This window comes from Protomyctophum parallelum, assembly GCF_964188405.1.
Source record: "Protomyctophum parallelum genome assembly, chromosome: 9".
Lineage (NCBI taxonomy): Eukaryota > Metazoa > Chordata > Actinopteri > Myctophiformes > Myctophidae > Protomyctophum > Protomyctophum parallelum.
Genome location: NC_139706.1, coordinates 19,174,858 through 19,189,857, shown reverse-complemented (window position 1 = coordinate 19,189,857; position 15,000 = coordinate 19,174,858). Strand labels below are relative to the sequence as shown.

The following is a 15,000-nucleotide window of genomic DNA, read 5'->3' as shown; positions in this document are numbered from 1 at the left end:
AGGTCCTCGTCTCTTCTTAACCCTTTTGGTGTTTTAACTAAGCATTATGTTCTACTTTAGCTATTGAAAAATAGCAGATCTACAAGCTCGTAGCGCGCCAACGAGTGGCGCGCTACGAGCTTGTAGGTCTGCTATTTTTAGAAAATTCATAAATAAATGTGGCACAAATCTTTGAATATATATTCTTTCAGAGCGAACCTTTTTTTTTAGGAACCTGGACACTGTGGTTCTCATCCCCGTCCATCAGGTGATAATGATAATGCTGATTGTATTTGAGCCACGAGAGGGCGCCGGTTCATCGGGGAGAGGCGTCGTGGAGCCGGTTCGGCGGTCTCAGCTCTAAAGGGGTGTTTGGTGATAAAAGCGAGAGCCAAAATGTTGAGGAGAAAATCCTTGAAGGGTGGAAAGTCCCGTCCTCAATGTGGTAAAATGACTAAGCCTCCGTGTGTTTCTGTGTGTCTCCGTGTGTGTGCGTGCGTGAATGTGCGCGCACGTGTGTGTGTGTGTGTGTGTGTGTGCGCGTGTCGTGCATGTGTGTATTCCAGGTCGTGGTGAGTGAGGACTCTGATGGAGAAGGAGTGGTGACCCACTTCCCAGCTCACGACAAACCCATATCCTGCATGCAGTTCAATCCCAGCGGTAAGACACACACACACACGCACACACACACACACACACGCACACACACACACACACACGAGCACAGATGTGTTTATTTTGGAGGTAACAAATGCTAATCAGAACATCTCATAGGGGACTTTGAGGTGGAGTTTGGCTGATCTAGGCGCGGCAGCAGAGAGGCGTGGAGAGGTCTTTTATTGGAGTACAGTACAGTGTGTGTGTGTGTGTGTGTGTGTGTGTGTGTGTGTATGTCAGGGTGTGTGTGTGGGTGGCTTTCATGTGGCTGCCCTGTCCCCACACTCACCCTTGCTATGGGACACCCTCTAGGCTAGGGTCGTACTCAGCCCTCTGATCCAGAGTGTGTGTGTGTGTGTGTGTTTTCATATTGTTTATGTCCTCCTAGAGTTTCCATCGTGTTTGTGAGTTAATGGAGCCACATCGGCCATTTATTTAGTTTTTTCAGCATTGCCAGTTATTCGGCCAATGTATAGGGCAAGTCACTATAGGTGGAATTTTTTGTTTTCGGAGCGGTTAAATACAATTTTTATCGACCAAAAAGTTATTTGTGTTCATGTAGTTTTTTCTCCCAAATAGCAACATGAAGGACACCTTTGAAATCATGTTTTTGAAATTGATTAGAACACTTTTTGACAACATATCAGTCAGACATCTGTAATATGTGGACTCGCCAGGATTCGGCATCGGACCCAAAACGGCCGGTCGGTCGTCCTCCTCTCCCGTGACATGTCACTTGCCCTGAACTCTGCCACCAACACCATCGTCTTTGCTTCCCATCTCTCATTCTCTCATGACCTTCATCTGCATGTTATTGTCTTTCTGGTTAACTTACTGCCTACACGTTTGTCTGTACTGTACTGTACTGTACTGTACTGCACACCCACCCACCCCTGGATGTCTGCCACCCATAGAGAAGTCCTCTGAGATTTGGGGAGGCCGTGGGTGGTGGTGGGAGGTTGTTGGAGGTGTTTGGTTCTTCAGATCCCACAGCAGAGAGGACTGTTTCAGTGTGAAGTGTCTGGGAGCCACCGAGCACAGACGCCACACGCATTAGACACCGTGTCGCTGCAGTCACAACAAAGCAAACGTGTGTGTGTGTGTGTGTGTGTGTGTGTGTGTCTGTGGTCGTATGTATGAGGGAAAGAGGGGGGGGGTGCGCGTGTGTGTGTGTGTTTGTGTGTGTGTGTGTGTGTGCGTGTGCGTGTGCGTGCGTGTTTGTGCGAGACAGCATTGGTCATATCCTAGACTCACTCCTCACCATCTTATTTAGCTCCGGCTTCTCTTCTCTTCTCTGTTTGCCATTTGAACTCTTCACTCCGGAAGTTGCAGCCACAGTGGCTGCTTTGTGAGTGTGAATGTGCAATTCCCTCTTATCTGTGTGCGTGCGTGTGTGTGCGTGGTGTGTGTTGTGTGTGTGTGTGTGTGTCTGTGTCTGCGTGTTTGTACCGTATACTGTATGTACGTACTTATGGCATGTGTGTTGCCGTTTTTCTACCCCCTGCATTTCTGTGCCGCGTGTGTGTGCGTGCATCGTAATTGTGCGCGTTTATGTGTGTGCACGGGGGGGGGGGGGTGGTTAATAAAGGAGCTGCTGAAAGATGTCTCTCACCCCGTGACCTCCCCGTCCAGAAATCCCTCACATACCTGGGCTTATGACTAAAGAACCAGACATAGACAGTCTAGATACCCCACCCTAACACCCCCTCCCCTTCCCCAACCCCCCCCCCCCCCCACTCCAAACACACACACAGATACACACAAGCACGCTCGCGCGCATGCACACGCACACACAGGAGACAGGCATGAAAATTGTGAACACACACGTGGGACATGAACATGCACAGCACACCCCACATGGATAGCACATAGACATGTCCGGCATCGTGAATATACAGTATCACATGGTATCACGCTCACAAAAACATGTACTGCCTACGTGCTTACTGTACATACTTGCACACGCACTCACGCACGCACTCACACACGCACGCACACAACACGCAGACACAGTATGTGCACACAAAGTATGGGGAATTCTGGCAGTCACACGACCTGGTGACATGGTTTATCAGTGACAGCAGCGTACCGTATATCACTTTTCTTGTAACCGCATCGCACTCTTGACTTCTCGTGCACTATTCACTCAAATCAACATCGCGAAAACAAAGGTAATGGATCGCATACACAGTGGCAACAGTGCAATTTAAGCGTTGTAATTATCCACAGTACGTAATAACTGAGAGACAGAGACGTTTAGGCTATCCAGCCTTCATCGGTGCGAGGAGTTGAGAGAGAGTCCGTTTCTTTTCAAGGGAAGGTGACGACGTGCAGGTGCACGTCATCACCGCTGATCACCTCAACGAGCACGCCTGGGGGGTGATTGCAGACTGGTGGCATGCTATCAACTCCTCACACTGAGCCGAAACGTCAGTCTCTCAGTTATATGTAGTATTTTAACCACCTTGTCTTAACCACTTTAACCGAGTTAAAGACTTGGTAACTCGGACCTGGCATACGACTGTACTTTGACCGTTTTTCCCCCTCCGTCTATCATCAAATCTCTTTGCCCAGAATAGCCGATCTTCAAGCCCGTGGATCTCCGTTTCCTCCAGAATAGGCATGCTGGGGTTCAAGTGGTTAGGCCCTGTGAGGCTCATGAATCAGACACACGCAGTATTTCTTGTGAAATACTGCAATATTTATGTCAGAATGCTGAGCCGCGTCTTTCTATGAATGCTTTTCAGTTACTGTCTAAAACGTACAGCATTTCGCAATCAGTGGCTCAGGACCCAGAAAGGAGATTTGTTGTTCTGGCACAAACGTTTGTGTGGTTTTAGTATTATTGGTTCCTGACTTCATTGTCAAAATACATGGACAATGTGTGAACAGAATGAAGGGGTCGGCCATAATCTGTGCTCATGTTCACTACAGAATAACTATGTCTAGAATAAAAACATAATGGCAATGATTGTTTTAATTATCTGAAAAAATGATAAACTGAAACTGTATTGTGCGTTTTTTTTCTTTGTCAATATTTCATACATAATCCTAATATTTTCTGATCTACAATCTTTTCACAAATCTTGATCTTTTTGAATTTCACTCCTGACAAATAACCCAATATTACAAAACAAAACTACTTAAACTAATAAAATCTAAACTGATCTCAAGTCTTTTTTAAATTCTTTTTAGCAAACTCACCTTGAAAAATGATCAAAACTAAAAACTAGCTAAAGTAAAAAAACACTATTTTATGGAACCAGGACCTGCTGTGTGTCTCCTAAAAGGGCGGGGCAGTTAGAGCTGAACTCTCTCTATAGTACCACTTTGAACCGATGCATCTCTAGAGGGCGCCGTTGTCTCAGGGGTAATTTGACTGACCTTTGCCCCATGATGAATAGATATAGTCTTCTGTTCATGGAACTCTAGCGAGCATGTGCTCTCTCTCTCTTTCTACTCTCTCTCTCTGTGCGTGCGTGCGTGCGTGCGTGCGTGCGTGCGTGCGCGTGCAGCTTTGGTGCTGAAATTAGCCCTATTGAAAAAAAGCATGGCTTCCAGCGATCTGGTCAAGCGAAGATTCATGACCACTTTTCATTATCATGAGCCGAGTCCCAAACAGAGTGCCTGCCCTGCACTGGTGCATCGCATGCAGTCCTCCACCTGCAACACACACACACCAACACACACATCTAACCCACGGACGTTCTGCCCACTCAACGGTGATTCTGACCTCATGTCAAGCTGTCTCGCAGAGATGCACAAGACAACGTTCTAAAGACAGAGAGAGAGAGAGAGAGAGATAGAGTAATCATGTTGAATACTCCCCGTCTCCGTACCAGACTGAAAGGGAAAATACTCGTGCAGTCGTGCAGAACGTTGCAGCATTTCCACATCCACACTCCTCTCATCTCTCTCCTCTAGCATGCCTTTCCTCTAAAGTTTAGCCTTTCTCCTTCCAAACCGTTCCCCCAGCTGTGTGTTTTTAGAAGACCACGGGGTGGCGGACGACTTCAAACGCTGAGCGCCCCCCTTAAACCTGTCAACTTTACTCTCCAATAATGACATGTACACGTTGCCACCTCATTTACACTGGAGGCAAATCCTCAAGCACTAATAATAAGTGTTTTGAATTACGACATCATCATCATCATCAGGCTATACCCGTAATGTAAGCCCCCCTGAAAACACAAACAAGTTTTTTTCCCCTCTTTTTCTCTCTTCTGGGGCATTAATGGTTCCTATATATAACGAGGTCGAGGCATGAATGTCCGCCATGCAACTGAGCACCCCCCCTCACTTCCAGAGCTGTAATTTAGGGGACTGCTTTCATCATTAAGCTGCATGCACAAAAGAAAAAAAAACCCTCCGATAATGTTGTACAACTGCCCGCCTTACTCTTTAGAGTGTCCCAGAACGAGAGGCCTCTTGATTTTTGATTAGAGCCCCAAATCCCCCGAGTGACTGACGAGGCCGGTCTTGTTGCCCCAAAATGAACTGTTCTCAGAAGGATCTAAAGGAAGTTGGCTTTGCTGCTGAACTGGTTTTACGGCTTAACCCGTTTTGGCCTGACGTCGAAATTTAAAACAAAATGTCTTCAGAATCCTGACTTTGACTCTGAAATACCTCATGTTTCTGTATCAGTGGTGCTCAATATTTCATGTCAAGAACCCCAAAGATTATATGTAATATGCCTCTGACCCCTCATCTGAAAATATGTTGTTCCAGGGACCCTCCCAGTAGCAAAGAAGTTAAAAAACTCGCTCTGTAACAATTCTATTAAAAGATTTCAGGCACATTTTCACGATTTTTCAAAAAATAGCAGACCTACAAGCTCGTAGCGCGCCACTCGGTGGCGCGCTATGAGCTTGTAGATCTGCTGTTTTTCAATAGCTAAAGCATAACACCAAAAGGGGTTCCCGCCCAAAATGGCTTAACCCGAGGATCCCTTCACCAGTGGTCAAACGAAAAGTTAAGGCCCCGAGCTATGAAACAATGCTATGACTCGACAGCAGAGTCTCTGGAAAGCCCAGAAGCCTTTTTGTTGGCCGGGCAAGGTTATGCAAGAAGAAACCCATAGCGGGGCCCTGTGTGTGTGTTGGAGGCAGTACAGAGAGAGGCCGGGGCGAGCGAGCAGGCGGCCGCCGTTTCTATGGTGTGGCGGCTGGCGCTCTCTGTGGTGTTTCAGTAGGATCTATTCCTAGTGGTGTAATTAGAGGGGTGCAGCTGAAGTGCAGTGGCAACGCCGAAGCGTTCCCCTCTTAACAGCTGCGATGTGTGTGTGCTTGTTTGCTTTCGCGTCTCGTCCCCTTCACCCGTCCTTAACGATCCTTGACTTGATTATTAGGTACGATGCCAAGGTCAAAATACACTGGTGTTTTGATGATGATGGCGGAGGAGAGAGGCCGTCCCCGACAGCATTTCCTTTCATTTCTCTTGGCTGTTACTTTGCACTAGATGGAGTGATCGGTCCATGCAGCACAGCAGGGCTCCACCCTTCCACCCTTTTTTTCCCTCCTCTCCTCCTCACTACCTCTCTTTCTCTCTCTCGTTCTCAGTGACCGATAAGGATCAGAGTTTCTGCTTTCCGTGGTCTAGCCTGTCTAGGCACTGTTCACTCATTCACAAAATCATTGGACAGCCACTCTTAAAGAGACAGACCCCTATATACCATTGCTCTCTCTCTACACAGAGCGTATCATTTTCAGTCTGTGACCAGAATTAAAGAATTGTGAGTAGCAAGCGAGCAAATTCAGACGAACTTAGAATGTCAAAAGGAATCAGAAGCCGATCATTGTGGAGCCTTTAAAGTGGGTCCAGGGTTAAGATTGGAACACCATCAAAGTCAAGGAGCGGTTGGAGGACAAACCCTGGGCTGAGCGTCATCACGGCCTATGGGACGGTTGCCGTGTGGCAGTGTCCCATAAACTATATCCCTTGTTTAGTAATGGGCCAGCCTTAATGAGAAGGCCCGGTGCCGCGGGTAGCGCCGTTACCATGCAGAGCGCAGCTGTGTGCCGTGAAGGCGACGCTCCGTGGTGTCATAACTCTGTCGCTCCATCTCACTGATGTGTGAAAGGAATGGAGGCCGACGCCGAGAACCCCAGAACCCACACGCACATGTTGAACACGGCGGGAAATCCCCCCACACGCAAGCCCTCCCCTCCCCCTCCCTCCCCTTCCCCGCAGCCACACATTTAGCATGAATTAAGTTATGTCTTCACACCAGGATAGTAATTAGCACAGCTCACAGCTGTTTGCTCTGATGTGATTTACAGCGTGCCTTTCACTCTGGAGGCCTGTTTACTGTCTGTCTGGTTTCGGTGGGAGGACTTGACCGTGGGCCGTACGCACGCCAACTCACTGCTTAACCTCTCTGTGACCACTTCCTGGACCGGAAGCAGTGTCATCCTCCTCGGGAAGACCTCAAAACAACATAGATTAAAGTTTTCCACTACGTTATCTTGTCTATACTGTCTATTTTATACTATAGTTACATTTGTTTTTTTAGTTTTTTTATAAGTTGAAATGCTTCACCATGAGATGAAAATGGTCACTTTGGAAGAATGCTTTACAGTGATGTCCTATAACCCATTCTGAACGGGAACCCCTTTTGGTGTTTTTAAGCATTATGTTATACTTTAGCTATTGGAAAATAGCAGATCTACAAGCTTGTGGCGCTATGAGCTTGTAGGTCTGCTATTTTAGAAAATTCGTGAAATTGTGGTGCAAATCTTATATCCTAATCTTATATCATATATCCTTTCAGAGCTATCTTTGCTTTTGGGGGGGGGGGGGGGGGGGGGGGGGGGGGGGGGGGGGAGTCCCTGGAGTCCCTGGAACAACATATTTTCTGATGGGGGGGTCCGGGGTCCAAATACAGATCATTCCGGGGGTCCAGAACCAGAACCCATTGACATACTGTAGGAATCGAGCCCTCGGGCCCTGTGGACTTATTTTGGTGTGTGGCTGGTGGCGAGTGTGTGTGTGTGTGTCTACTTGAGAACAGGGTGAGGGATGACTCATCTGACCATGAGACGACTTATTTTTTCACCTCTCAATAGAACCACTTCCTGTGTCCTCTTACCCACTTCACTGGCCAACAGAGGTCTTTTAGCTGGGAGTGGGGATTACACATGGCGTCGGCAAGGCTAATCTTTTTATTTTTTTCTGATTTTTACTGAAAAATACCTGGATTTTTTATTTTTTTTAGGAGCAGATTTGTTTAACTTTAACCCATTTTGACCTAAGTTTGATTCTACAAATGTCTTCTAAATCCTGACAGTTTTCTGAAAAACCCTATGTTTTTATGTCAGTGGTTCTCAATATTTGATGTCAAGGACCCACAAAAAAAACGTTCGCTCTGAAAGAATATTTATTCAAAGATTTGTGCCACATTTTCCCGATTTTTCAAAAACAGCAGACCTACAAGCTCGTAGCGCGGCACTCGGTGCCGCTCTATGAGCTTGTAGATCTGCTATTTTTCAATAGCTAAATTATAACAACATGCTTAAAACACCAATAGGGGTTCCCAACTTCCCGCTCAGAATGGGTTAAAACGATTTTCACCCAAAGTTTCCTTGCATCAACAAGTCCTTTTTGTTCGTGTGTGACATTATTCAAACAATGTCCCCTTGTGGTGAAATTTGAAACCGCAAACGAGTTGCAGGAGATCAGCAAAAACAATTAGTGGTGAAACAACTAAATGAACATTGTCTGCTGAAAAATGTTGCGCACAGTGATATACAAAGAGTCTGAATGTTACTATTATGCAACACAATATGAACACACCTTTTTTCGTATAATCTTTTTACACTTTAAGCAGCGTCCGTAGCATATCATGTGTACAGTATGTATCTGCTGCTATGCTCTCCATTTATGTCTTTCCTCTTCTAGATTTCTCAAACTCTGCCCTAACTCGACCCTTACCCGATTTCGGGCCGAAATATGAAATATATAAAATATATAAAAATATGAAAAATATAATTAGTTGGGCCTGGCCGAGCTTCAGGTTCCAAGAAAAAAAATATATTCAAAGATTTGTGCCGCATTTTTACGATTTTTCAAAAATAGCAGATCTACAAGCTCATAGCGCACCACCGAGTGGCGCGCTATAAGCTTGTAGATCTGCTATTTTTATAGCTAAAGTATAACCTAATGCTTAGTTAAAACACCAAAAGGGGTTTCCCGTCCAGAATGGGTTAATTTCCTTTTCTTACATATACAGTGAGGGGGGGAAAAGGAGGACTTTGACAGTTTGGAATTGCCGCCGTCCGTAGATGTCCTTTGAGAGGCGACCAGGTGCACATTGTCACTGCTCGATCGCCTCACGATCACGAAGGAGTCAAGGGACTCACATGTCTTGATGACTGTTGGCAGGGCGTTCCACATTTTGGTGGCACAGGAGCTAAATTAATTTAGTCCCCTTGTTTAAGCCGAATATGGGTCTTGTACGTGGTTTGTTGAACTCTTTCTGGTGTCTGGTGGGTGAGCTGGATCATTATTAGAGAAAGTTCAATCTAATAATGTTATTAAACCCCCTATTACATTATAGACTTTTTATGACTTAAAATGTATTGGTCCATTTTGCATATCAAATCAACAGAAAACAACAATTCTAAGAAATCACAATACAATAATAATAAAATACAAAAGAGAAAACAAAATGCAAAAAAAAAGAAAAATTGAATTAAACTCAAAGTAAAAGAAAAATACATGCAAAAAATAACATAATCAATCAATTCTGCACAACAACAAAGTATAAAACTGGTTTATCTCGGAGACGGCGAAATGTACCCGCCGCAATGTGTGGAACGGGTCATCTGATCTTTGTGTGTGTTATACTCCGTAATCATGTCAGTCCTGATCCGTGTGTGCTTTCCAGAATGCAGCGAATAGCACGGCAATGTCCAATCCCTGTCCTCGGAACCTGGCAGAAGGCTGCTCCACAAAACAATCAGTGAGGATTAACCTAACACCCCCCCCCACACACACACACGCACACACACACACACACACACACACACACACACACACACATAACCCCTCTCACAGCGAGGGCCATGTTGCTGTTGACCTGCCCTGCCTCTCTCTCTCTCTCTGATGGAGGAGATGCTATAGGGTTAGAAACTGTTCCACATCATCTCCATTTCATAATGGCATTATCCATAAGCTGATGATGTATAGCCAGCCCCCCCCTATCCAGTATCCACCCCCACCGGCTCTGTCATAATCTATTGTAATACTCTCCCTTTCTCTGCGCCTCGCTAGGCGTCTGTCACTGTATACAGCAGCATTAGGGCCTGATGTGGACACTTTGCCGCGCGTACCCAACCCGGCGCTGTGCATGAAACAAAACTGCCGATAATATGCAGACTCAGAAGGCTGCAGTGATTTCGGCGACTAATGCTATGACAAAAGAAATGTTCGTCGACCACCTTTTTTTCACTGACGAAAACTACTGTAAACGGAAACTAAACGAAAACTAAGCTATGACTAAATGATGACTAAAACTATGACTAAGTAATATATTTCGTTAACAAATAAAAACTGGACTAAAATGTTTCAAATCATTGTGCACTTGATTGCATATTGGAAATAGAGGATCTGCAAGCTGACAATGCATCGCACTGCGACACATTGTGAGCTTGTAGATTTTGCTATTTTCAGCAAGCGTCATTACGACGCCATCACGGCCCGCCAAATTACATTTTTGTCGAATAAATCAACTGTAGTTTTAGTCGACTAAAATCGTATGATTATCTAGTCGACTAAAACTAGACTAACACTAAAACATCCCAAGGGACTAAAATGTGACTAAAACACAATTAAAAATGTGCTGTCAAAATGTTGCGCTGTTTCATAGTAATGTTTAAATAGTAATCTGCAACCTATGGTCGCAATTAGACTAAAGGTGAAATATTTCAGAAGGGGTTTCAGCACCTCACTCACAGTAAGTATGCCTAGTTATAGCTATTTGTAATGCATAAGTCGTGACTTAAAAGCCATTTAAGCTACTGTATAACTAGGCTAAGTTTGAACTTGAGCGTGAGGTGACTAAAATACGACCAAATATAATGTTGCTGTCAAACACTGGAGTGCTCAAAAATAACCAGGGCCCCGACATGTTCAGATCATGTTAGGGTTCTCTGCAAAATACTAATATTCAGACTCCTTGTGCATCGCTTAACTCTGAAACGGTATCCCTTTTTAAATATATATAGCGACGGTCTGGAGTGGTGGTTTGAGTCTGGTACAATCATTGGGGGGTGTTGTGACTATATAATACCGTTAAGTAGTTTTTAAGAGGCCTTCAGGCGAAATCTGTACCTGATTCGGAACGTGGTCGTCTATAACCCGTCCGTTGGTGTGCCAACGTTTGACGTGAAACTAAAGTAGCAGACCTCACAGCCAAGCTATAGCCCCGTCGGCCACAGTGTGAATATTCAGCATTCTGCAGAAACCTCCCTGGCTGTATTTACAGAGTGCGCACACACACACACACACACACACACACACACACACACAGAGAGAGAGAGCCTCCATCACGCCACGCTCTCCCACTGTTTGTCCAAGAGGCTGTAAAAGCCGGTGCTGGCTGCCCCGGCTATTTTTACAGCGTTTCCATGCTAGGTGGTAAAGCGGCTGCCGCCGCTATACCCCCCTCCTGCAAAGTGGAGAGGAGAGAGAAAGGGGGGGGGCATGGCACGGGGTCCGCAGCGGCCTGTAAAAACCATTCAGGGATCAGACAGGAGGGTGTGAGGAGGACATAGAGGCCTGAAGGAGCGTTGTTGGGGCAGGAGTCGAGATTGTGGCCATGAAGGGCCGCAAGAAACGAGATAAGGCTGTTAGAGGAGAAGAGATGAACACACTTGGACCGGGTACAGCCCCAAGGGGAAGGGAACAAGGCCAAATAAAGATGGACAAGATGGACGGCAGGCAGTATAATGTGATATAATTTAGTAGTGTTGGTTAGAAGGATGAGAGCTTTGAAGAATGTTTAGCCTGGGCCAGTGACCATGAGTCAAGGCAAAGGAAAAAACCTGAGGCCAAATCTGAGTCTACCACCCCAACACACACGTGTGCGCACACACACACAGACACGCACACACAGACACCCGCACTTTCTGCCGCCAACCTCGGCCACACTCCAGACACCTCTCCTCCGCGGTGGAATCACGCCACAGCCCACGCATGCATCGCTGCAACACACATAGCAGGCCACGTGTGACTTTTTTATGATGTGTGCGTTTAGGGGCTGCTTGGCTGGGAAGATGTGCGTTGCTAAGCTTTTATACACTCTGACTGTGGCCTGGGCTGGCGTATAGCGGTCCAGGCAACCTTGGCTTGGTAATCCAGCGTGACGGTGTGTCGCAGGTTCGAGTCCCGATCCCGACCAACTTTGCTGTGTGTCTGTCCCCCCTCCCCCCCCCCCTCATCTCTCTCTCTCTCCATTTCCTGTCCTACCTGCTGTGATCTATCACTAAAGGCAAAAAAAGCCCCAAAAAATAAATATAAAATAAAAGTTTGTAACATTCTCCACAGAGAAGGAAGGATACAGTCAATTAGAATGTATACGCACACACGCACGCGAACACACACGCACACACCTACACGCACACACACACACTATCCTTTCCCTCTGTACCCTCCCATGCGCCTTTCTTTTTTTCCTTCTCATATCAACGGACTCTGAACAGAGCTGCGTGAAATGTGATCAGCGTCCAGCGGTGGCGAATGTCTGGGGGGATTCATTAGTTAACAGAACATAAAGGGGCATGTGAAAACGGCAGGGAGAGATTACCCTCTGCAGCTCCGCTGTCTGCCCGCTAGCTCAGAGAAAAGGGATTAAATAATGCTCACAGTCTCAAACTTCTTCATCAGGATATTGTTTTCGGGGGCCGCTATTTTTTTTTTCCTTCTTTTCTTTTCCTGTCTAAAGACGGATGGCGTTAAAGCTCTCGGGCTAAGCTTGCCGTGAGAACTTGTTTGTCTCCATGTCGGAAAGCCCTAGTGCCGTCAGGACTCTGACGTGCACGTCGGAGGAGTGCACGTTGGTACTGAACTTCTGCAGCCCATGCACCGGTTTGATGGATGGCCACAAATCAACTCCCTCTCCTCTGAAACAGTTCAAGCGTGAGGAAGTGTGCAAATATGTAAATGTACCATAAAAAAGGGGGTTTATATATTGCAGGTCGGTGTGCTGTGAGTAACTATGCCTCGCCCCACATAGTCACGCTGTTGTGAACCTGACCTCCACGCTCCCTGCACCTCCTAAGTATGTCGGCACCACTTGAAAGACGGGCCCGGTTTCGCCTTGTTAAAAGAGCCCGCGTTCCAAACATCTTAATATTAAACTAATGGCAGCCTCTCGGCTAGGTCAACCGCGCGTGCACACACACACGCACGCACACACACACACACACACACACACACACACACACACACACCTTGTTCGTATCTATTAATATCTGAGCACTCACCGGTGGTCTTTTTCTGTGAAGCGCGTAGAACAACACACTCCTCAGTTTCAGTCCGCTGTACATCAATGAACCATGAGCACCTCCTCCCCCCAACCCCCCCCCCACGCCCCCACCCCCCTCTGGTTCTCTCTACTCTTCTCTTTCCCTCAACTCTCTCTGTTTCACGCTCTCTCTCTCTCTCTCTCTCTTTTTCCGGCTCCCTCCGCATCCTTCCTTGTTGTGAGATGACTTGTGGATGTGGTTGAGGGAGAGTTAAGAGAATCCTGGGAGGTTGTCCAAACCCATACAGCGGTCGTCGTAGAAGCGGCTCCAGGCCCGGCGCCCGCGCTGTGCCCTCCCCCTGGTGCCCACCGCTCTGCCCACCATACCACCACGGTACCAGGGAGGTACATGGCGCCCAGCGCTGTGCCCTCCCCCTGGTGCCCACCGCTCTGCCCACCATACCACCCTACGGTACCAGGGAGGTACATGGCGCCCGCGCTGTGCCCTCCCCCTGGTGCCCACCGCTCTGCCCACCATACCACCACGGTACCAGGGAGGTACATGGCGCCCGCGCTGTGCCCTCCCCCTGGTGCCCACCGCTCTGCCCACCATACCACCACGGGTACCAGGGAGGTACATGGCGCCCGCGCTGTGCCCTCCCCCTGGTGCCCACTGCTCTGCCCACCATACCACCACGGTACCAGGGAGGTACATGGCGCCCGCACTGTGCCCTCCTCCCTGTCGCCCACTACGCCACCACGGTGTACCAGGGAGGTACGTGACTGCCAGCCTTTATTCACGGTGGGCACCATGAATAAAGCTGCCGTCATGACGGCGTGGTGAGAACACTAAAGGTTTGCTGTAGGACAACACGCCACATCTTCCCCGGCCTTGCCGAGCCATGAGGCCCATAGGAGCATATCTCCTGTTTCTGTAGTGTGAGGCAGCTTGATGTACAAGTACACCCCCTGGACATGACACTAGTATGTTGCAGGGACTTACACCCCAGGAGGCACTGGGTCCCATTTTTAGAGTCTTTGGTATGACCGGCCGGGGATCGAACCCCGACCTCCCAGTCTCAGGGCGAACACTCTAACCACAAGGTCACTGAGCTGGTCCCTGCTGTAGATAGTAGGCATATTATAGCCCAAACATTTAGATTCTCGTAGAGGTTTTTTTCAATTCTGACGAATCTCTCTACGAGAGTCTAAAAGATAACCCCGCCCCTAACGTCGAAAAGTAACGTTTGTGCCTCAAAATCCACTCTGTTTCGGAATCCTCCATTGTAAATGCGCAAGAGAACATTGCCCACGCCCCCTAGCGGCCAGGGTTCTCTTGCGCATCTACAATGGAGAGAAAACAAAGATGGCTGCCAGATTCCGAGACAGAGTGGATTAAAATACCTTTTTTATTGAAAAATAAGCATGTGCGGTGTTTAATATGGGTGCGCACAGATCACAAACAAGTGGGGCAACATTTAAAGCAGCTTAGATTTTGCATTTGTACAAGGTAAGAGTGATTTTAAGGCACAAACGTTCCTTTTCGACGTTAGGGGCGGGGTTATCTTTTAGACTCTCGTAGAGATTCGTCAGAATCAACCTCTACGAGAATCTAAATGTTTGGGCTAGGCATATTATACCATCCACGATATATATCGATACCTATAGGGTGTCATAATTCCATTTATGTTGCCGTTCATACTTATGTTGCGATTGAATTACAGGTTATTTTGCTTTTTAAAACCAGTATAAACGATATAATCCATGAGCAGTTGAATTGTGCACTTCAATGCAGCCAGATGATCTGACATGGTCACTTACATCGTATGCAGCCAGCCATCCATCCATCCATCCATCCATCCATCCATCCATCCATCCATCCATCCATCCATCCACCCACC

The 15,000-nt window shown here is 47.1% G+C and overlaps 1 protein-coding gene across 2 annotated transcripts in view; it reads left to right on the top strand.

Annotated features, from left to right (window-relative positions):
• Nucleotides 1-15,000, top strand: part of bcas3 (BCAS3 microtubule associated cell migration factor) — a 361,222-nt gene that overhangs the window by 66,505 nt on the left and 279,717 nt on the right. For both annotated transcript variants that reach the window (XM_083772661.1, XM_083772660.1), the window contains exon 13: nt 546-639. In XM_083772661.1, coding sequence (XP_083628787.1) covers nt 546-639 — 94 coding nt within the window. The remainder of the gene's footprint in view (nt 1-545; nt 640-15,000) is intronic.